This window comes from Manis javanica, chromosome 12 (genome assembly GCF_040802235.1).
Source record: "Manis javanica isolate MJ-LG chromosome 12, MJ_LKY, whole genome shotgun sequence".
NCBI classification, from domain to species: domain Eukaryota; kingdom Metazoa; phylum Chordata; class Mammalia; order Pholidota; family Manidae; genus Manis; species Manis javanica.
Genome location: NC_133167.1, coordinates 106,919,727 through 106,944,691, shown reverse-complemented (window position 1 = coordinate 106,944,691; position 24,965 = coordinate 106,919,727). Strand labels below are relative to the sequence as shown.

Sequence of the window (24,965 nt, the reverse complement as noted above, 5' to 3'; positions counted from 1 at the left end):
ATGTTATGAAAAACTACAGAGTAAACAACAAGTGATTATGTTATCACCTCGTTTACCTGCTGATTTATCATCGAAGACCACATGCGTTACCCAGCCTTTTAGATTAGCCAGATAGATTTATCATTTATCATTCAGATTCTTTGTCAACTATGGGCACCATAGTTTCCCTTGCCATTAAATATACAATTAAATAAGACTTTTTCATGATTGTTTGTAGAATGATAAAGTAATTATGGTAACAGTTTTGATAGCTTTTATATATTTTTTCCTTTCTCTGAAAATTTTTGAAGGCATATCATAAAGTTCCTCATGCTGTTTCCAAATATCTTCTTAAATTGAAGATTGAAAGCTTTCATATTTTATTTGAAAAAAAGTTATGAATATTTTTGGTCATTTTCATTTTAAATAATCCCCTCTGGAATGTCTTAGACTCTTGTTTTTCCTTTTCAGAATCCAGTTTATGCCCAGAAGTTTGCATTAAGTCAGCTTTTTAAAAAATCAATAGAATTCCACATACAGCAGTTGAACTTGAACCTTCCTCTATTTTTTACTTCATCATTCTTTTTTTCCTAATAAAAAAAAATTAAAGGAAAATGAGTGTTAGTTTGTTTAAATGTAAAATGTTAAAATTGTCACCAACTTGGAAATTGTCCTAATATCATTTGAGAAAAGTAATTGTTAACAATGGGTGATAATACTACCCTCCCTGTCTCAGTATAGCTGGAAGGATTAAATGCGTCAATATCTGTAGATCTCTTACAAGCGCTGGCATGTGGTAAACCGCTGTGGAAGTCTTTTCTGTTACGACCATAAAACATTGTTTCTGGCCCCTTCTCTAGCTGCCTTTCTCGAAATGCCATTGAGAAGCAGCTTTCTAGTGGCTCCTCAAGCCTGCTGTTGTTCGTGGTTTGCTCCACAAGGAGTCTTACACCTCGTTGGGGAGATTCTACTTCTACTAATGTATCTAAAACCGTATCAGCTTTTTATTGGCCTTTTCATATATTCATTCATTCGTTCAGTAAATATTTATGGAGTTCCCATTTTATGTCAGGTCCGGAACTAGGCATTTGACTTTCAGTTTCTGCCTTCTGGCGCATTATGTACTGTTGTCACGAGTTGAATTTACTCTCCATGAACAATTTTCAACTGTGTGTCTTTGTTCATACCATTTCCTCTTCCTGGGACATCCTTATCCTATATTTACACTCTACTGTTCCTTCAAGGAATAATTCAAATCCAGTTTCCTCCTAGGACAGTAGCCCAAAAGTTCACAAACCCCTTTATGTATCAAAATAATTTGGTAAACCTTGTTAGAAATGGATTTCTGGGCCCCAATTCCATATGATCTGATAGGTGTATTCAGTTAGATGATTCTGAGGCAGTTGACTATCCGTGTGGTGAGATTCATATTCTCTCACTTGACTCATAAATTTGACTTAATACTTTTTTTGTGTATGATTTCTTTGATGACAGTAATCATGGGATAATTATCATTTCACTGTCATCTTTTGTCATGTAGTTGAAAAGGGGCTTTTATGTACATTATTGTACTTTTCTTAACATTTATGTGAGCAGTTATTTTTAGTTACATCTATTTTGCAGGTAAGGAGCAGAGGTTTAGAGAGCTAAAGTGACTGATTTACTATGTGATGCAAAGCTAAGGTTCTAGTCTAAGGTAATAAGACATAGATTATAGTAAAAATTTGTTGTTCTTAAATCCTTATAGTAGCATCTAACCCATAACAACCCAGGGCAGACTTCTTGACCTCATTTATTCCTTAGGATGTTCTGTTTTTAAGTTATCATTGATATACAGTCTTATGCTCAGGTTTCACGTTGAACAACATTGTGGTTACTACATTCACCCATATCAAGTCCCCACCACATACCCCATAACAGTCACTGTCCATCAGCATAGTAAGATGTTATAGAGTCACTACTTGTCTTCTCTGTGCTATACTGCCTGCCCTGTGCCCCTCCATCTTACATGTGCTAAGCATAATACCCCTTAACCCCTATTCCATAGGGTTTCTAACAGTGAAGATGCACAAAACATTATGAAAGATATAATCTTTATGTATTTTCCCATGAGCTAATGGGTCATGAAAGAAACACAACTTATCATACATTTAATCCTGATCCCTCCAATTTATATTTAATATTCTTCAAAAGAATAATTTACCACATACTAACTTGTATACCTAGAATGCCTAGAGCAAGCCCTATACACAAAATCTCTGTAAGAATTTATTGCTTAATATGTAGTGTTCTGAATGAAGGAGCTCTATAAATTTCTTTGACTGTATGAAGCATATGAACATATTAGTAGTTTTAAACCTAACAGGTACTTTTTATTTCATCATGCAAGCATCATACATATGTTCCCTACTCCTTGGAGTTACTTTATAAATCCAATTCCCAAGTCAGAGGATAGCATTTTTTTCCCTATTGAACATATTCTACAGTTTAGGTTGATTTAGAAGGGCACCATGCAAATAATATTTACTGGGGTAATCTTATGCCGTGTCTCTCTATTATGTCTCTATGTTTAATGTATTCCAGGGGTACCCTCCTCTCTCAGCTGGTGCTGGAATGCCAACAATGCTGTGGCTTTTGCCCCCCACCGAGGCCCACTGTTCATTTGGACCATCTCAGGACCAGACACTGGAGTGACTGTACATAAAGATGCTCATAGCTTCTTGTCTGATGTCTGCATATTCAGATGGCATACCCAAAAAAAGGGAAAAATTGTATTTGGTCACATTGATGGAAGTCTATCCGTTTTTCAACCAGGTAAGAATTTAATTCAGTCTCTTACATTTTTATTTTTCTTCGCATATGTAATTTCTTATTTCTACAGCCTAAAGCCACTGTGAATAGAAGTAACATTTTAATTTTAAAATAAGTTGTACAAATATCCAACATTGTGCTGATTCCACATAATCATTTGAAGGAAATTTTATTTATAAGGCCTTGTAATATATTTAACTCAGCTGTGCAGGTTTTACTTTAGTTCAAACCAATCGTTTGTCCCATATCTTTACTTTTTAAAGTTTATTCTTTATTTCTGCACATTTACTAAGAAAATGTCCTGAATGGACAAAGATAGAATATCTCATGAATTACTACTAGTACTCAAATATTTTCCTGCCTGCTTGTAAAACACCATTCTGATATCACAGCTCCTTAAGAAAGACTTGAATCTGGGATAAAAAAGGAACAGTAATTCTTTTTGGACCCCTATTAATTTGGATGAATGAAAGGGTCTGAGAAATCAGTTTATGTTTACTTTTAAAATTTAAACAATAATAAAATGAATAATGAAAACAAATACTAAATTACCTGAGTAGCTTTCACTAACAAGTACTGCTAACATTTGAAAAGTATGTTTTCAGCTATCTGGCCTCTCCATTGATAGATGTGACTCCTGACTCACTAGATAGATAGATGAAAGTGGTTTTTCAGGATTAGGATAACTACTTTCACAAAACGCATTATATTCAACTTACCTGAAATGAATAGAAGTAATCATGAATAGAAGGAAAAGCAATTGAAATTGAACAGAAGAAATGGTGAAAATTTAAATAAATCTTTCTAAGGGAATGAGCCTTCTGAAGTTAAAAAAAGAAAGATATCTAAAATATTGATAAATCACTCATTTAAAAAGATATATGCACTCCTCTGGTTATTGCCACATTATTTACAATAGCCTAGATATGGAAGCAACCTAAGTGTCCATCAACAGATAAGTAGATAAAGAAGATGTGGCACATAGACACTGTGGAATATTATTCAGCCATTAAAAAAAATTCTTGCCATTTGCAACATGGGTGTACCTAGAGAATATTACACTAAATAAAATATGCCAGCAGAAAAAGACAAATAGCATATGATTTCACTTACATGTGGAATCCAAAAAACAAAACAAAACAAATGAACAGAACAGAAATAGACTCATAGACTGAAAAGAGACTGGTGGTTACTGGGGGATGGGTGAGTTAAGTGAAGGGGATAAAGAGGCACAGATTTCCAGGTGTAGTATAAATTAGTCAGAGGGGTGGAAGCACAGCATAGAGAATACAGTCAGTAATACTGTAGTATCTCTCTTTGTTGACATACAGTAACTGCACTAGTTGAGGTGAGCATTTAATAATGTGGGTAACTGTCAAATCGCTGTTGTATACTTGAAACCAACAGAATACTCTATATCAACTGTTTCGATTAAAAATTGATATATTAGGGCCATTTTATCTTAAATACATTTTAAATGTTTAAAATACATTTAAAGAATCCTTATTTACATTTTCAAAAATAATCAGAATAAATATACATATATTCTTTGCCACCTGCCCTGTCTGCTCTTTGTACATTTCCTCTTGCTCCTTCATGTTGTACTGACTTCCCATGGGGACAGTTTCGTCTGCTTGTCTTAGATTAGAATGGGGAGGGCTCGGCGGTTGTTTGGGGTTTCATTTGGATTTCTTGTCTCAAACACCTCCACCCAGTCTGTCCTGTCCTCTGCACTGGGACAGACTCTGGGTAGAGTTGGTCATTAAGGCCCAAATTAAGTGACATAATTCCCAGCCTTTCTCCATTGTGATCTGGTGAGTACCACTTCTCCCCCATACCCTTCATCTCCACAGTTGTCCTTGGGCCAGGGAGGCCATTTGGGGACAGGACCGGTGGCTGGGTTCTGTGTGGCTCCTCCCCCGGCCTCTGCTCTCCGGGATGTCTGACCCTATCTCGCTGGGGGCCCTGCCCACGGCTCCCCTTGGCTGGCCTCTGCTCAGAGGCTCAGAAGTGCAGTGACTCTTTCTTTGTGAGGAATCTGTGTGCTGTCTGAGGTCGGAGGTGGATAATGAGGAAACGTGCTGTTATTTTAGTCCAAACTTAATTTGAGTATTTTCCGTATTGTGTAATTTGTCCCTGTGGTCATCTCCTTTTTCATTGACTCAGGCTTTCTTTTCTTGGTGTTGGTCGTGTTGGACATTTTTGAAGGTTTTAAGTCATAAGACATCGAGACATTGTATTATGCATCTAAAATATAAAACATTGAGACTTTGTAGGATTATTTTGGCACAGAAAGGATAGAGAGGAATAAAGGCCTCCTTTGCTTTTCTCCCTCCTAGATTTATGTCAGGATGGAAAGTGTAGTATTTCAGCAGTGTGACCTGTGCCACTTCCAGAAGAGGCAGTTCCCCAGAACTCAGCTTAACACTTGTTGAACAAAGGAATCTCTGAGTCATTACCCACGTCATCAGGTGTTATTTTTCTAGATCAACCCATGTCTTAGTTTGCTAGGGCTGCCCTAACAAAGTGCCACAAACTGGATGGCTTAGAACAACAGAGGTTTGTCTCACAGGTCTGGAGGCCAAAAGTGTGAAATCAAGGCGTTGGCAAGGCCCTGTGAAGGCTTTAGGGAAGGATGAGGTCCAGACCTCTCTGCTGTGGGTGGTTCCTTGGCTTCTGGCAGCCTGACCCCAACTTCACATGGCACTCTCCCCATATGCATATGTGCTCTGGGTCTGAATCTCCCCATTTTGTTAGGACATGGTCACATTTTTGGGGGGACATAGTTCAACCCACAGCAGCCGATTTCAGACTTCTTGACTGCATTGATTCCAGAGGCTTTTTAGCAACAAATATGCACAAAACATTATGAAAGGTAGAGTCCTGCTGTGTATTTCCCTTTTGCATATACATGAGCTAATGCTCATAAAGGAAACACTGCTTTTAAATTCGATACTACATTCTGAATTTTGAGTTTTAAACTTTGAAACTGCTATTAATTAATAATAATAATTAATACCAATATTGTTATGTTTTTTACTCTTTGGGGAGTGGTCACCCTTACCTTCTTAATGACTTACTGGCACTGCAGATGGTTCTCTCCATGCGACAAGGTAGAGCTTCTGTCCTCAGGTTTGTCAGGCTCTCTGTGTCCAGTCTTTATCTCTCTTGGAAGAAAATGCATTCAAGGAGAACTGCCTGCAGTAATGCAGTTCATCTGTTATTTTAAGCCGGGGATTTTTAAACAGTCTCTGTTTGTGTATTTATGCATGTATATTGGGCGGGTGGAAAGCCTTGGGAACCGATCAAGCTGGGCTTTACACCTTCTGCTCCCCATCACTCTGTAAAGCACCCCTGTATTCTGTGCCAGGTATTGGATTTCACATAAAACTTCTCACAGGAACAGAGGAAGTTAGAACTGCTGCTTAAGCCATTTCGTTATATTGCTGGATGGACAGAGCCAGCCCATCAGAAAAATTTGTTTGATCTTAATAGACATTTTAATTGAATTGGCTTTGGTATTATCCCCAAATCTATTTTTTCTTGCTTTTATAATCTGATGTTGAAAACAATATGATGACATTGGTATATTTCAATTGTGTTATTTTTTAATAAATAGCTCCCTGAAAATGTGTAATACTTAGGATAATTGGCACTCTCTTTTCAGGTTGTCCCTGAGCTTAGCTGTTTCCCTGTCTTTCTGTTAACAATGAGAGGTGGGGTCTTCTGGGGTCCCCATGTGGTTCATCGCGGAGGCATCTTCTCCCTGTTTCTAGTTGTGCGCGCGGTTTGGAAGGAACAGGAGGATCGGCGACAATCCTTTGCTTCCTCAGTTCCACATGTTTCATCTCCCTATTTTTCTGGCTACCCCGCTGACCCTGGTGGTCAGGAGTGCAGTATCACTGTGGTGAATGACACGTGGACAAGAAAGGAGGGACGTAAAAACTGATCCACGATTTAGAATGTACCCACTGGTCAAAGCACTTTAAGCAACTAACTCATTGAATCTTTTAAAAACCACTACAAAGGAAGTATTATTATGTTCTCCAGTACTAAAATAAAAGACTGAGAAAGCAGAAATTAGGTGTCTTGCCGCAGAACACAAAGCTGGGGATTGGTGCGGCGAGGGTTTGCCCGCGGGCTGCCTGTCCCAGAGGGTGCGCTTTAATCACAGCTCCGTGTCCTTCTGTCTGATAAGCACCTTCCTACCCCTGTGCCACTGTAACTCCGTGACAGGAGCACGGGTATTATTTATGTTTGCCTTTTCCTTACAGCTTTTCAGTAACAAATAGGAGAACCACTCAGGACGCTGGAGATGGCCACAGCCGAGCAGTTCAGTGACCTCCTCATTAGGACAGACTGACTGTCCTGCATTTGCGTGTCCATGGTGACTTCTGCATGGAAGTGCCCATTTGTATTCCCTGTACTCTCAGCGATCAGTGGTAGGCAAGGAGATAATATGATTGCAGTGACTCATCTTTTTTTTTTGAATTTTGTTTAAAATAATTTTCTGTATATTTTAATAGGTAACAAAAGTCAGAAACATATTCTGAGACCTGAATCTCTTGAAGGGACAGATGAAGAGGATCCAGTTACAGCCCTGGAATGGGACCCACTGTCTACTGATTATCTCCTGGTGGCTAATTTGCACTGTGGAATTCGCCTGGTGGATTCAGAATCTCTTTATTGCATAACAACATTTAGTTTTCCCAGTGCGGCAGCTTCTGTGCAGTGCCTGGCCTGGGTTCCCAGTGCCCCTGGGATGTTTATAACTGGTGGTGAGTGTATCCTATTCCCCAGTTTTAAATGTGTGTATATTCTCTGATTGAGTCAGGGAAATTATACTCTTTCATTGGTTAATTTTGTGTAAAATGTACTCATATCCCAAATATTGTCATTTATTACAGTAAATGCTTAGTTTCCTTCCATTCATACTGTATATCATTAACACAGTGTCAAATAAAAATGAAATTAAGGCCCAATTTTCCAGGTTTCCAGCACTAAGGTGGAACATCTTCTATACGTGCACGGTGCGATGCTTGGGTTTGTGTGTGTGCGGAAGACAAGTTTCATCTCAGGAGTGGCAGGATGGCAGTGAGGGTACTGGCTGGACAGTTTATCTGGGTGGGACTCTATACCCTCCCTCAGAACTCCAACAGCCCGTGGCTACATGGCACTGGTCGCTGTGTGTTGAAAGGATGCACCTTCATGGTTTCCAATCATGAGAGAGTAAGCAAAGCTAAGTGACTGGGACGCGAAGATGGGGATTTAAAATAGTGATAAGAAATCAGATGACCACTCTTATCATTTATGTGGGTTCAGAGAGAGGTCTGAAGAGACTGAGTCATTTCAGTTACTGTATAAATGATTTCCATATTCACCTGGTGTAAAGTAAAAGACTGAGTCTTTATCCTTTCACATTTTTAAAGAAATTCTTTACTTCTTCAAGCACTTAAATTATACATGGAAGTAGATGGATTCTTTTATTAATCTTAATTGCCTTAATTTCACAGGTTCACATGATTAATGATAGACGTGGAAATTTTCAATACTATTCTTATTATTATTGAGATGAATTTCACATATCATAGAACTCACCGTTTTGAAGTGGAGCGACAGTTCAGTGGTTTTTATATTCACAAAGTTGTCCAAGTGTCAGGACAATCTGATTCCAGAATCTGTCATCCTCCCCCCAGTAAACCTGTACCCACTGGCTGTCCACCCCACGACCCTCTCCACAGCCCTGGGGTGCACACGTGTTCCGAAACTGCCGCTCTACCTTCCCACTCTGTGGATCGCCTGCTCTGGACATTCCATAGAGATGGAGTCATTCAGTGTGTGGCCTTTCCCATCTGGCTTCTTTGACTTGGCACAGGTTTTCAAGGTTCAGCCACGTTGTTATGTGTATGAGTGCACCCTTCCATTTTGTGGATGAGTAATAGTCCTTTGCAGGGATATGCCAGTGCTTGTTTATTCCTATCAGTTGATAAACACTGAGCTTTTCCCACTTTTTTGCTATTATGAGTAATGCCACTGTGAACATTTATGTATAGGTTTTTGCATGGACATATGTTTATAATTCTGTTGGGTATGTATATGGTGTGTAATTCCTGGGTCAGATGGTAACTCTGTGTTTAACCAGTTGAGGAACTGCCAGGCTTTTTTCCAAAGTAGCTAATTAAAGTGGGATTCTTGGAAGGGAGAGGCTTTCCATTTGGTGTTCAGGTATATCAGGGACTCTGGCTATAAGTGAGCAAGGGAGCAGTTTTACAAACATTTCAAAAGAGGCGGGACTATTTAACTTTAGGGGTTGAGAGCTTTCTGTGGCTGACGTTGCTAGAGCAAGTGTGTCAATGGGGCATTTTTGTGATGAGACTTTCATAATGATGTTGTGGGGGGAAGATGCCAAAGCAGGCAGTCTATAACCCCAGAAAAGGATTTGGAACAGAAAAAAACAGACATGCCAAAAATTTCATGGATGGATAGCATTTCAGTTGTTTCTCTGTGTTACTACACAATTATTCTTTGAAGAATGTCAGTGCGTGGTGATAAAAATATTGCAAGTTGAAGTTTTATGTTTTGGCATTTTATGTTTTGACAGAATTCATTAATATAATTCTTTTTTCTTGATTGGGTTAGATTCTCAAGTGGGCATTTTACGCATTTGGAATGTTTCAAGAACAACACCTATCGATAATTTTAAATTAAAGAAAACAGGATTTCACTGTTTACATGTACTTAATTCTCCTCCAAGAAAAAAATGTAAGTAAAAATGTCATAAAAATTTAATAATGTAAAATGTGTTTACTGGTGACAAATACAATGACTGGTGTAATGATATAAACCTATTGAGTACCATATGCCACTGAAAAGCAAAATTTTAAAAATAAAAATGGCCTTTGACAATATATGTGCTAAAGGACATAAAAGCCATATCTAATACTACTATATCGAAAATATTCAGGCTACATTTTAAAATGCTATTAAAGGTTATTAAAATAATCTCTCCAGTTATTTATATGGGGAAAATGAAACAGTGATATTGGTGAAAATAAATACCAAGAATAATGGGGTCATATAAATTTGGTCTGAACTAGGAGAACTTAACGTTTTGTTATGTTCAGAACTTATATTTCAAAATGGCACTTTTACAATCTGTATGATTTATAGTAAAGTCAAAATAACCTGAATACTCAAAATATAGGCTCTAGAACATATTCTATGTTTGAATACCACTTGTCACTGGATTAGTTAGTATTACAAATGTTCTATATCTTAGTCATTTATTTTTGAGTACTTTTTTCTAGTTATCTTCCATTGCATCTGTTACCAAGAAAAAATAATGAAATATAGTTAAGCTGTAAAAGGAAAAATATGGGATTTGGGGGGAAGTTCAGAATTTGAATATTTCTCACTTGGGAAAAGAAATTGACTTCCTAGAAGTCAGGTGTGATGATGGTCCGTGATTGGCAGAGTTTTCATTTTTATGTGGATCATAAAAAATATGGCGAAAGGAATTCAGTGAGTAAGCAATTTAGAGTTACTGATTCCTCTTTACTTACAGTCTATAATATACTAAATAATTAGCAAGGGTTTTTCAAAACAGTGTTATTTCGAGTAACAAATACAGTATCTAGTTTAGTGAGTGCTGGCAAGTAGTATAAAATCTCTGTATTTGAACCTCCAGCCGTTTCACAAATTCAGGCTTCTTTGTAGAGTCTTAATACTTCTAATTCCTGGAAACTGGAAGTTCTACATTTAGGGCTGGAGAAGTAATAATCTGGCATATTATTTATACTTGCTGCATTTTAGATATCTGTTTTTTCCCCCAGATTTTTTAATGTAACAGTAAATGTAGAATATGAAAAACTGTGAAAATGAAAAAAAATTAAATGTAGACATACTAAATTCTAAAAAGAAGATGAATTATGGATAGGTGCTTAAGGATGTCAAAACCACTAATCATATCAACAATTAAAATATTAGAAAACACCAGTTATGGATCATATTAATTTTAACAAAACTGTCAGCTAAATTATATTTACCCAGATGCCTCTTTTGTTAGTAGTTTATTCTAGTTTGGCCTTCCTGCCATTTTCAGCTTCTGAGAAATGAGTAATATCCAAATGAATTCAATAAAGAAGACTTTATTATATTTGAAACAAAAAGACAATATAGTGGAAAATGTGTATCTGTATTCCACTATGTAATTAATATAGATTCATCTGATAATTTACAGTGGTATCATTATTTTGAATTATGTTTGCAAGAGAATGTCCACATCCTAAGGAAAAGCTTCTTGAAAAAAGACAAAATATGAGATAAAGAATATACAAAAAATAACTAAAGAAGGGGATATTTATGTAATTGAAAATTGGAGAAGTAGAAGTGTATGAATGGTAAAAATAAACCTGGGAAGGAAGAAAAAACCTGAGATGCAAATCTATGTCAGATAGTTGTGACTCTTAACTGGGTACTAAATTAAAGTGAATTATAAATAATCTCAGGAGTGATTATATTCATTGGGTTGAAAATTAGTGGAAGGGAGTTACCAGCTTTATAAGAAAAACATTCACATGCTTATGTGTTTGTGTGTGTAGATGTGGAAGTGAGCTATTAGATCAGCATTTTGAAAGAGGATTCTAATTAAAAAATAACCATATTGTGTGCTTTATGGTCAGGAAAGAAACCAAATTTTCACATGTTGTGATACCTCTCACCCTAATTTTCATCCATGTTGCTCCACCTGCACTTTTATACATCTCATTTCAAAACAGTATCCAATTTTGTGTGTATGCATATATCATTTTAGCAACACTGCAAAAATACTCCTGTGGCAAAAAATATGCCTATTGCCTAGCAATTTACTGATAACAAATTCTGGATAAAAGAAAACAAGGGAGCATCTTTATAAAGTAAGCACTGTGGTTTCATTCCAACACACAGGAAGCAGTGGGCGTAACTGTCTCCTTAATGAATTTTTTCTTTTTTTAGTTTTCAGTCTGTCTCCAGCCAGAAATCATTATACATCCTCAACCAGTGAAGCAGTTCCACCCCCAACCTTGACACAAAATCAGGCATTTTCTCTTCCTCCTGGTCATGTCGTGTGCTGTTTCTTAGATGGAGGAGTTGGACTTTATGATATGGGAGCCAGGAAGTGGGATTTTCTTAGAGACTTGGTATGTCTGTGGTCATTCTTTCTCTCTTACACAAAGCTTGTTTTGTGTAAACTCATGATGTTTACATTTCCTTACATATTAATATATATTGTTAAAAATTATTTTTGTAAAGAATCATTAGGACTTACTTATCTTGGGTGGCTGAAACATTTTAGAATTGTGTAGAAGGATGAAACTATTAAAATTCCTTAAATTCTAACATTCAACTTCTTTAAATATTAATGTCTACTTAGCTTATCATGATTACTCTGCGTGGTTGGTAGTGTTCCCACTTTTGTGTGGACTATGTTAGTCCTTCACATAGTATTGGAAAATTACATTGCTGTTCTCTATTTTGGAAGCAAGTGAGAAACAGAATATTCTTTCAGGAGGAAGGAGAAGTCCATCTTTGCCAGTTACTCCAAGCTTTATTGTTCTCATCTGTGCGGTGATCAAGGTTGGACTTTCTAAGATTTATTTCTATTATTGAATCATTATAATAATTCTATAAGTCTATCAACTTCTGTTCTTATGATCGTTAAGCTTCTATGTAAAGTAGAATACAACCTCACTGAGGACTCACATTTTTGTCTGGTTTTGTTCTATGCTTTGTCCCAACTACCAGAAATAGTGCCTGGCACATAACAAGACTTTATTAGGTTTTGTTGAACAAATGAGGGAATGAATGAAGACAAGTAATGATATATATTATGTTGCAGTTAGTATTTGTTAAGAATCATCTTCCTTAATTCTTCTAAGTTCAGGGTTTATAAAAATGCCAGTTTTTTTCCTATAGGTTTGAATCAGACTGATCTAGACACTTAAGAAACTTTTAAATGTTAATTTATTTTCTGTGGAAAAACTTAGAAGAGTAATCTAGAGCCATGGTTGCTCTTGTTAAACAAAAGGAGAGGAAAGAAACAATATTACTGTTCATTTCAGTAATATTTTAATTTTCTCCTCAAATCAAAAATATGAGCTATAGCAGAAATATTTTTATAAATGTGTAGTTTAGGAATATTTTAACATATTCCTTTGTCGATACTATTTAGGTTATTTAATATTTTTCCATGTAAACTTTTCTTGCCACGTAAACTCTTTTCTAGTGTGGCAAACTTTTTCTATATTTCAAATTACTATTTACTTTCAAAACAATTTATGAAGGAAAGGGAGAAAAATTAAAAAATACATTTAGAGCTATTAAAAAACTTTTATTAGTACTTTCAAAAGGTATGTTTCCACATGAGTATTTACTTGATTAAAGTTAAGAAAAATGCCTCAAAATTTTCCCTTCATCCCCACCTCCCTCCTAATAAGAAAACAAAGAAGAAATATTCACAATTTAGTTCTTAACTGTATGATCTTTTAAACTTTAAAGTAAAATTGGAAGGCCTGCAGTGAACCAACATCTAAAAATGCACACACGGGCCCTCTGGGCCGTGAGTATGTGCTTGATCCTGGAAGTGACCGCCTGGAACGGCCCAGCGCAGTGGTCCTGTGGCCGGGCAGCCTCTGTTCCCTCTCTCCGGCCCCTCAGGTAGACGGTTCCCTCCTCTCCCTCAAGGAGAGCCTTGCGGCCCGTCCAGTTTCCTGAGGATCGTGGCTCCAGCGTCAGCAGCTGTAGAGTGCGAAGCACTCCCTCCTGCACCTTTCCTGCAGTGGCTGGAAGCATGGAACCCTGCGCCTGTGCTGTGGTTCTCAGCCCCCAGCCCTCGGTGTCAGCTGCTCTGCAGCCTAGAGGGGAAGTGTCTGTCCCCATTCTCCGGTGTGGCAAAGACAAAGAGTAACTCCGCTGTTTAAATCAGATTCTTCACAGATTTTCCCATATACGCACAGTACCCGTAGGTACCACTCTAAAGTTTTGTGGGATGTTTGGAGTCCAAATCGCCATACGATGAGAATGAGTACTCTGAGTTGCACATTTGCTAGAAAATTTTAGAAAGAGACTCACTAAATGCCAAGGCTATGCCGGATTTGTCTCATTTTTGCCACCATCGTAGTGTTGGTTTGGACTATGTTGTTCCTATAAAAATGGAATATTTGCATTAAAGATTTCATTTCCAGTTTTACCTTGGCCATTTCTTATACTACCAGAATGATATAACTCAGCTGTTAATAATGAATTGCTCTATAAATTTCTAGCATGGTATCCTGTGTGTGATACATCATTGAAAAAGATGTTTTACATTGAATTGAAACTGAAAAATGAGACTTTTGAACATCTTTGTATTAGCAAAAACTGATTTGGGGAGCAGCAGCTGAATAGAATCTAGGTCTGTACAAAGTCATACAGTAATAGCAGCGCAAAGAGCCTTAACAGCACGAATAGCCACGTGGACATTCCAGCTGTGTGTCGCTTGCCTGTGCATTTTTGCATTGATCTTTGGAAAACCATCCTACAGGTGTCAGCGTGATTACACGTGCTGGTTTGTTCATTAATAACGTGAGTTGTCCCCCAGTAGTTGTGACTTTTTCGTGCTGCCTTCCTAGGGACATGTGGAAACTATCTTTGACTGCAAATTCAAACCCGATGATCCCAACCTGTTGGCAACAGCTTCGTTTGATGGCACAATAAAAGTCTGGGATATAAACACACTAACGGCAGTGTACACTTCCCCCGGCAATGAAGGGGTTATTTATTCCCTTTCATGGGCTCCAGGTAAGAAGTATTTTATTCAAATCAGCAATAAAACTAAATGACCTTCCTAACTTTTATTTTCATTTGAATCATCTTCCTTTCAACACCATCTCACTCCAAATGATTATTGAGACAAATGTTTTTGATTCAGTTTTTGCGGGATTTAGAATAGATTGCCTGTATCTAGGCCCTTCGATGTGATGTCATCATACAGAAAGCCATAGTAAATCAGGATGATCTTGACCCATGTAATTTTCACTGTATTTGTATAGATAGGCATTTAAAGGTATAACTCATTTTACATGATAAAAGTTTTCCTTAACATTTTTATATGAATCAAACATACAAAAACAGAAAATTTACTTTCCAAAAATTATAATACAGATCTTTTCCTGATATGTTTTGTAAATATGAATGATTATATATCATCACAGTTCAGTTGTAACCATGTAATTCTATATAAATTCCACCTTTGTAATTGAAGAACTTTTATGAAAGAATAGGGTCTTTTCTTTGAAATCAAGAAGATGCTGCCTTTGTACCTTCCTGTCCATAAAGGAAAGATGTCCTGTGAAACCTGTGGTATCTCACAAAAGATTATTTCCTCATAATACATAATTTTACATACCTAAATGAATTTTTCACTGTACAAAATATGTAGAATGCTTTACCTATTTGTTCTAATAGTAACATATCAATTTAAAATCCATATGTAACCAAGATATAGCTGATTTTTTAGCTTATCTACTCCTGCACATGGATATTTAGCCTTGAATTTATGGGCTCTCAGAGGTATAGATGTCTTCAGAGAATCTGGGAACCTCTTGGAATTTCACACATAATTTTTAGCATATGTGTATAGTGCCCACATCTGTCAAAGGCTGTCAAAGTAATCAGATTTTTGCAGAGTTCCAGGAGACAAAAAAGGTTAAGAACCAACCACTGTTTTCTGCATCCCTCATCTCCTGCAAGAAGATCTAGAGAAAGGTTTCAGTTCCAACTCTTAATGGCAGTAGTGACAGTTGTTCCTTAAGGAGACTATACCTGGTGTCATTCTACATACAAGGCTCATTGAAAAACTAAATGTTACTTCACTAATTAAGAAGCGAGGCACACAAAGAACTCATTAGTTCTCTTACCTGATCCCTTCTTCACATCATCTCTCTTTTACCTTCTGACATTTCATACAACTTCTAACAAATTGTTTCCTAGGTAACTTAAATTGTATTGCTGGAGCAACTTCCCAAAATGGTGCTTTTGTTTGGGATGTTAAAAAGGGCAAAATGGTACAACGATTTCATGAGGTACGGTGTATTTATTGCTAGCTGTTTCATATTTTCCACATGCTATTCTCTCTGAATAGTTAATCATCTGGTGGCATTTATGTTCTCAACTAGAAGAAAATCCAAGAGGGCATTCACATGCTAAAATGAATTCTGAAAAATGCAGATGAGTCTAAGATATAAAAATTCACCTAAAATTGCATTAGCGATGCAAAGGAATTTTGAATAATCCTCCACAAAATTATCCAGGCAAATATTCAGTTGTATAGGAAAAGTAAACTCATAACAAGTCCCAAATTACAGTCCCAATTCTGTTACTAGTTAGCCCTTGACGTAGGAGAATCATTTGATTGCCTTGAACCCGCTTCTTCACCTATAAAATGGTTAAGTCGGGTCATATGATTTTTTAGATTTCCTCCCTGTTTCCAAATTCTGTTATTCCATGAGAAGCCCTAAAGCCTCCCCTCTTTCTACCTCTGGTGCCATAGATTGTACTTTACTTCTGCTCCGAGTTAAACTGTCATCCCATATTTTAGGAGGCCCATGAATATTTGGAAAATAATATGATCTCATCACAGTCAGTCAGATATGAATCAAGAGAGATGTGAGCCAAATCTAGGATGGTCTGTCACCTTTTTGAAATTTCATTCATTTCAGATTTGAACTTTATTAAATATACAACCTGTTGGAAAACTGTTTATATATTGAGGCTTTCAAATCATTCATACAAAAGACGTATCCCTCTGGGGATCAAGCAGCGTTGATCTTCTGGAGGTAGTGAGGTAGCAAATGCAGAGCCTTAGGGGAAGTTGCCGACCACCAGGAGTCGCATCCTTCCCCCAGCCTGCTCTCCGCCCTCCCGACCACCAGCACACTTACCCCCTGCTAAATAGCGGCACAGAGAGAACAGGAGTGAACCTGAGAAACTTTCGACCGCCATTCACAACTTCTGTCCTTAGGTGTTATATCTGTTCACCTCTTCTTAGGCATCCTGTGACCTAAGGTGTCTGCCATCTGCACTAGAACAGCCCTGCCTGGTTCCAGCAACCCCGCCTCTGGTGTCAGGGCCTCTCTCCTATCCATAGTTCTCCCCAGTGTCCGTGGCATGACTGAGACCAATACCAAGACTGCTGAGATCTCAGATAATAAATATGGGGAAAATAACAATGCTAGCAGTGAACTAAGTTGGATTTGCCTCACAAGGGAAAGTGCAGGGTCTCAGAAAGCCGTGGCACTGCCTGCCTCCCCCCGAATGCAACAGGAGACTCCCTCCTCTTTTGTGTCCATCTTTATAAAGCTACCCACCTTGGCCTCCAGAGGAAAAAAACAGCAAACTGGCGAGCACCTTAGTAAAACAGCCCTAAGACTCATGATCAAGGTTATTTTAGTCTCTCTGTCATGGCAGCCATAATTTATTACATAAAATTGAAATGTTTTAAATAAATTTGGAAATGGATCGATTGCAACCTTTCTTCATCCATGACCCACTGGGTGAATGGCATTGCTATGTATAATATATTCCTTGTGTTTTTAAAAATTCTTTACATACTGGCCGTGACTATATCCCTTTACCTTTCCCCAGTCCAAGAATGCAAAGGAACAGATAGAGAGTGATTCATTAGAGGAATAATCTCAAATCTCTTCTTTGTTTTTATAAAAATAATACTTGGAGATTTAGAAGATCAGTCAATAATAAACTGCTTACAGAATTTCTTACACAGTAGTTGTAATAGTATTGAGTTAGGAAGACAGATGAACTGCCTTCATCTCCAGGCTGGTGTGTCCAGAAAAAGGCATGAGGCAGAGCTCTCATTCTACAGATGGCTGAGGCAGCTGGTTTTGGCTATTTACCAGGGTACATAAAAGAAATACAGCCACCCAATTCATGTTGTATAACAATAGATTTGTGTAAGTGTGACAGCTTCACACGTTCATAAAGCTTATACAGTATCCAGCTTTCTGCTGTGGATAATGCCTTTGTTAGCATCACCTAGAGCAAGTTCCTAATAGAAAAGTAATACAAAAGTAGTAATAAATAAGAGAAAAAGGGGTGAATTATTTCTTATTGATAGGTATTTTGCATTTTTTGAAGCATGGAAAAAATGGAATATTCTGCATTGCCTGGAGTCATAAAGATTCCAAAAGAATAGCAACCTGCAGTGGTGATGGTTTCTGGTAAGTACTGTGTAAGAAATTATGCTGTCTAAAGGATACATTTGATAATACCAATTGTATCATGTTAGCAAATGCACAAAAATATTCAGTTAGATTTCACTGTTACAGCTTGCCAATTATCATAAATATTATTTAGCATTCATATAGGCATATGCTATATATCTGTGATACATAATTAGTAAGTAACAGTGCAGTGATACTGAAAAATAAATAAACCAGGGATTGCTTTCTAAATGAAAATACTACTTGAGTATTTCATAGTTATAAATACAATACTGTGAATTCTCAAAGAAAACTACAAGGACTCTTCACAGAGAGTCTAAATAATTCTCATCATGTTTTTGAGGGAGCGGTATTTCAGTTTTGCAAGCAACTCGAGATATCAAGTGTTTAGAAACTTGTTCATTGTTTGTTAAACACTATTATTTATAAAAGGCTAAAAAGCCTTTACAAGGATGAATAAGGTAATTCATGTGGGAAGTGCCTTTTTTGGAAGCTAACTTCTCTAACCCTGTGTTTCAGAAATATGTACTTTCTTAATTCTGTAAGTCCCAGGAAATAGTAGGTCTCCAAGAAATATATGTAAAGGAAGAATTGCCTGTCATTTAAGCAATGTTTTTAAATTCGATTTTGCTACCATGTAGCTATAGGTATTGACATCTTTTACAGGTGGTATGGACACTCAAAGGAGTTGAGAATATAGTAGCTTGGCTCCTGCTAGGTTTTGTATACTCAGCGCAATTTTCTCATCCTTACCTTTTAATTTCAGTGGAAAACACAGCACTTTGGAAACCAAAGATCTTTATCAGGAAGTTAAAATTTTCAGAAATAGTAATATTGGTGATTTTTCCCTTACAAAGAACTATTTGCTAATTAAAAATACCAAAACACAAAATATATGCCTAAGAGTTTTTGAGTAGGTGATGAATACTTAGCTTTACCATGTACTTTCAGGGCAACACTTATTTGATAAATACCACAGTCAGTGACCAGACATCTGTAAGCATAGATCAGTACCACTCCCCAGGGACCTCAGAAGGTTTGGTGGGCCTACTGATGTTTGAGAGGGTCTTTTCCAAAGACTTTTAAAACCCTGAAATACATTAATTTATAGCTGCTTTTTTTCCCCTAGTGGAATCAATAGCCCCTGAGTTATGATGGTAATGCAGTAGGGCATTCAAGCTTCTTCTCTTTTTACAATTAAAGTGTATAGGACCCTTTTGGGGAGAAGGGGTCTTCCAAACTTCCAGTTGTATTGCCTAGAATATGCCACAGAAGTGTTACAACTTATCTTCGATTTGGTGTAATAGTACATGCACCCAATATTATAAATTTTGAGCCATTAACATTTTGGAGCTGAAAATCTAATGCATATGTTAGTTATATCATTATGTTTTAAAATATATGTATTAAGCTTTTTTCCTCAATTAAAAAACATTCAATGAGAAATAGTGTCTAAGTTAAAATTTACCAACTTTAGCTTAAATGGATTATCATAATTAATACTATCTGATGTAAATAATGTAAATATACCTACTCATATTTGGTAGTATCATTTACACAGGACTTTTAAGTGTTCCCTGTGCTTTGCAGAAAAGACCTCTATCCTAAAATACTTAGGTTTTAATGATACAGTTCTGTCGTTGCTCCCTTGAATGACTGTATTTAGAATGCTGTTTTTTAATATTTAATTTCAGCATTATTCAAACAGTTGATGGTAAAGTGCTACACAAGTACAAACATCCAGCTGCAGTGTTTGGTTGTGATTGGAGTCAAAACAGCAAGTAAGTTTTTTTCCCCTGAAATAAGTAATAATTTACCTTTCAGAGATTTTAAGTAGCCATAAGGTTTAATGTTATTCCCTCAGGAAATACTCATCACTCTTCTTAGGTAATATTCTTCCTGCCCAGCCTGTAATTGCTTGTTCATTCTAGCTCTGTATTTTTATCCCCGGAGGTTTTTACATGACTTAGAAATGTTGATTTTCTGCTTTCAAAACAACTTTCTGTTATGACAAATGGGAGTAAGTCCAGTTTAAGTTTGGGTTCTACCACAGAAATGTGGCCCTTTCTCTAAACGGTCTTAGGTTCTGTGCCATGGTCTTGTTCTGCCATGACTTTCCATTGCCCCCCACCTAATGCTAATGCCTTGGGATTGGGTGACTTCCCAAGATGTGGGACTTACAGGGATGGTTTTGAAAGGTCAGCCTTGCATAAGAGCCTAGTATTTATAGGTAAAAATCAGCTTGGACTTAAAAATTACTCCAAGTCAAACCTCCACTAAAATTGATCCTTTAGGCCACTGCACGTGTAGGAATCTTGTGTTTCAAACCTCTTTGATAGGAATATATGTTATATTTAAAAATTCAGACTTTCTTTAGATACTGTGATAACTGAATTATCATGTACTTTTCCATATTACAGGTGGAAAACATTTATATTAAAATATTAATACCTTGTGATACTTGGGCTCTGAGTGAAATCACATATTATGCAAAATCATAGGTCTATGTATTTCTTCCAGTACATTTAGGTGAATTTCTATCACATGGTTAGAGGTTTTATGCAAAATGAACTCCTGACCAGCTCATTTCCATCTCAGTGGCCCGGCAGAGCTGCTAAAGCCAGAATCCTTGGCCTCTCCTTTTATACTTCATCATTTCTCAATTTCCACTCCCAGCTAGTCATCAATTCCTGTTATCCTCCATCTAGATATAATTCTTTTTCCATGTATTTCTGCAGGTGGGCTTAAATAAATGTAAATATTCTGACCCATGTGACAAAAATCAGTTTGAAGTTTGAGGAAGATTTTGATGAAACCTTCAAAGTTGGGTCGAAACTGTATAACTTGTTCCGTTTACCTTAGAGCACAGGGACTATTCATATGATTGTTAGCATTGCTCAGGGGACTGTGCTCTGGCAGGCCCGTGACTCCTTTGCAACAGTGTTCCAAGTGTGACCCTAGGGCACAAATAGTTGCCTGTCTTACTGTCACTCTCCCGAGACCAACGAGCAAAGAGCATTGAAAGATCACATCCACATATTATATTTCCAGAGGATCCTTGGTTGGATCAAATGGTTGGATCTTCTTTGCTGAAGCCACCAAAGAGAATTGGAAGACCAGAACTGTGCCTTCCTGCCAGATGAGACAGCCCCGGTCTGTGGGGAGCTTGTGCAGCATCTTTCCAGGGGGAATGTTGCTATTTGTCCCCATGCCACAAAAATATTTACCAGTGGCCAGAGCATGTAGTAATTAATATTACTACGAGCGAGTAAGCAAATCCCAACCATTTACCAATGGGGACCCTTCTTAAGACCACATACTTGTGGAACATAAAGTTCTGGGAAATATTTAAGAAGTTATGAATCTGGACATTTTGAAAAAGGACTTAGAGAAATATAAATACCATTATCTCTGATCAAAGATAATAAAATAAAAATTTAACCTATTAAAAGGGAACATTGAGAGAGAAACTTTCCATACTAGGACAGCTTCTGCAAATGGTGTTTTTACTTATGTAATTTTTAGTCTAACTTCATAAAAGAGACAAAAATTCTCATTTTAGAAATTAGAACTGTATATCCTAAGAAAGATCAGTAACAAATAAGATCAGTTTTTTCATTTTTTTTTTTTTTTTTTTTTTTTTTTTTTTTTTTTTTTTTTTTTTTTTGAGAGGGCATCTCTCATATTTATTGATCAAATGGTTGTTAACAACAATAAAATTCAGTATAGGGGGGTCAATGCTCAATGTACAATCATTAATCCATCTCAAGCCTAATTCTCGTCAGTCTCCAATCTTCTGAAGCATAACGAACAAGTTCTTACATGGTGAACGAATTCTTACAGAGTGAATAAATTCTTACATGGTGAACAGTACAAGGGCAGTCATCACAGAAACTTTCGGTTTTGATCATGCAATATGACCTATAAACCATCAGGTCAAATATGAATATTCATTTGATTTTTGTACTTGATTTATATGTTGATCCCACATTTCTCCTATTATTATTATTATTTTTATTTTTAATAAAATGCTGAAGTGGTAGGTAGATGCAAGATAAAGGTAGAAAACATAGTTTAGTGCTGTAAGAAGGCAAATGTAGATGATCAGATGATCAGGTGTGTGCCTATGGACTAAGTATTAATCCAGGCTAGACAAGGGCAGCAAGACATCCACGGATGCAGAAGATTTCTCTCAAAGCAGGGGGGGTGAGGTTCTGAGCCTCACCTCTGTTGATCCCCAAATTCTCACCTGATGGCCCCCCTGCGACTGTGCCTGTCTTAGGTTGTTCCTCCCTTGAGGAATCTTACCCGTCTCTGGCTAACCAGTCATCTTCCGGGGCCATACAGGGAAATGTAAAGTTGGTAAGTGAGAGAGAAGCCCTATTGTTTGCAAAGGTTAGCTTTTTACTTCTTTGCAGATTTATGCCCTGTGGCTTCTATGCCCAGCACTTGTCTCGAGGTATCTTTACCACCTGGAGGAATTATGATACTCGGTAAATTCGATATGAGGCACGAATTCTATTTAAAGTTTGTAATTAGGAAGGAAGAAGAAAAGCTATAGATGTAGCATATGAAGGAAACTTGGGAGGATTGATTATTTCTTTGACATATCTTCTTGTGTAGTACCTTAAGTATGTATAGGTTTTAAACTACTAACTAATTTGCACACACATATTGACATAATAGGAATACGGTGACATAAACAAAGCAAATCTATAATCACCAGCCATCTCCAGTGAAGCCAAGAAAACCATTTAGGCACCCTAGGCATTTGTGAAAATTTATCTATGATATGATGGATATTTTCCAACTGTACTTGAACCATCAGACAAATTAAAGCAGCCCATTTCTGGGATCTGTTCACATCCCATATGTTCTTTTAACCATAGATAGTCTATAGTCATGAGATTTTGGGGTGCTACAACTTGCACCCCTCCCAACTCCTGGTTGAGTTCCAACAGTACAGATCCAGTCAAATTCGTTGTCTCACTGTATGCACATGCCAGCCTAGACATCTCCCTCCTCCTTCTTATGGCAAGTCCAGGAGACGGTGGGCTGGATGCAGCCACAACCACAGCATCGTCCGGATCCCTGTGGAGGCTTTTTGATGATCATCCCCCGGCACGAGTCCTCCAGAGAGTGCTGATGCCGGAAGCTCCTCCTCATATCGTATCTTAGTTCATTTTCTGGGTATCCAGGCTAGGCCTTGATCTTCTGCGTAGAAACAAACAGACCCTTTGCCCACACTTTGACATGCCCTCTATACCACTGTGCAGAACTCATTGGAGGTCAGCACACAGTAACTGCTTTTTTTTTTTTTTTTTTTTAATTAAGAGAAAGGAATATTATCAGAAAAGAGTACCTCCATAGCTGATCATCTGACACCCTTTAAGTGATCAACATTAAGGATATTTAAAGCATGCGTTGATCTTTGATTTACCAATAGTTTTATCCTGTTAAGGAGTAATCCCCCTTTTCTTTCTTTCTTTCTTTTTTTTTTTTTTTTTAAATTTTTAATCTACACTTACCTGAAGAATACTATGTTTACTATGCTCTCCCCTATATCAGGTCCCCCCTAACAACCACATTACGGTTACTGTCCATCAGCTTAGCAAAATGTTGTAGAGTCACTACTTGTCCTCTCTGTGTTGTGCAGCCCACCCTACCCTTTCTCCCTCCCCCCCATGCATGCTAATCTTAATACCCCCCTTCTTCTTCCCCCCCCTTATCCCTCCCTGCCCACCCATCCTCCCCAGTTCCTTTCCCTTTGGTACCTGTTAGTCCATTTTTGGGTTCTGTAATTCTGCTGCTGTTTTGTTCCTTCAGTTTTTCCTTTGTTCCTATACTCCTCAGATGAGTGAAATCATTTGGTATTTCTCTTTCTCCGCTTGGCTTATTTCACTGAGCATAATACTCTCCAGCTCCATCCATGTTGCTGCAAATGGTTGGATTTTTCCACTTCTTATGGCTGAGTAGTATTCCATTGTGTATATGTACCACATCTTCTTTATCCATTCATCTACAGATGGACATTTAGGTTGCTTCCAATTCTTGGCTATTGTAAATAGTGCTGCGATAAACATAGGAGTGCATCTGTCTTTCTCAAACTTGATTGCTGCGTTCTTAGGGTAAATTCCTAGGAGTGGAATTCCTGGGTCAAATGGTAGGTCTGTTTTGAGCATTTTGATGCACCTCCATACTGCTTTCCACAATGGTTGAACTAATTTACATTCCCACCAGCAGTGTAGGAGGGTTCCCCTTTCTCCACAGCCTCGCCAACATTTGTTGTTGTTTGTCTTTTGGATGGCAGCTATCCTTACTGGTGTGAGGTGATACCTCATTGTAGTTTTAATTTGCATTTCTCTGATAATTAGCGATGTGGAGCATCTTTTCATGTGTCTCTTGGCCATCTGTATTTCTTTTTTGGAGAACTGTCTGTTCAGTTCCTCTGCCCATTTTTTAATTGGGTTATTTGTTTTTTGTTTGTTGAGGCGTGTGAGCTCTTTATATATTCTGGACGTCAAGCCTTTATCAGATCTGTCATTTTCAAATATATTCTCCCATACTGTAGGGTTCCTTTTTGTTCTATTGATGGTGTCTTTCGCTGTACAGAAGCTTTTCAGCTTAATGTAGTCCCACTTGCTCATTTTTGCTGTTGTTTTCCTTGCCCGGGGAGATATGTTCAAGAAGAGATCACTCATGTTTATGTCTAAGAGGTTTTTGCCTATGTTTTTTTCCAAGAGTTTAATGGTTTCGTGACTTACATTCAGGTCTTTGATCCATTTTGAGTTTACCTTTGTATATGGGGTTAGACAATGGTCCAGTTTCATTCTCCTACATGTAGCTGTCCAGTTTTGCCAGCACCATCTGTTGAAGAGACTGTCATTTTGCCATTGTATGTCCATGGCTCCTTTATCA

At 37.4% G+C, this 24,965-nt stretch overlaps 1 protein-coding gene across 5 annotated transcripts in view; it reads left to right on the top strand.

Moving 5' to 3' along the window:
* The window catches only part of WDR17 (WD repeat domain 17), a 77,137-nt gene that overhangs the window by 23,474 nt on the left and 28,698 nt on the right, over positions 1–24,965 (top strand). For all 5 annotated transcript variants that reach the window (XM_073219204.1, XM_073219205.1, XM_036996158.2 and 2 more), the window contains 8 exons: positions 2,563–2,793; positions 7,317–7,568; positions 9,430–9,552; positions 11,785–11,969; positions 14,439–14,607; positions 15,799–15,890; positions 17,962–18,044; positions 19,742–19,828. In XM_073219204.1, the coding sequence (XP_073075305.1) occupies positions 2,563–2,793; positions 7,317–7,568; positions 9,430–9,552; positions 11,785–11,969; positions 14,439–14,607; positions 15,799–15,890; positions 17,962–18,044; positions 19,742–19,828 (1,222 nt within the window). The remainder of the gene's footprint in view (positions 1–2,562; positions 2,794–7,316; positions 7,569–9,429; positions 9,553–11,784; positions 11,970–14,438; positions 14,608–15,798; positions 15,891–17,961; positions 18,045–19,741; positions 19,829–24,965) is intronic.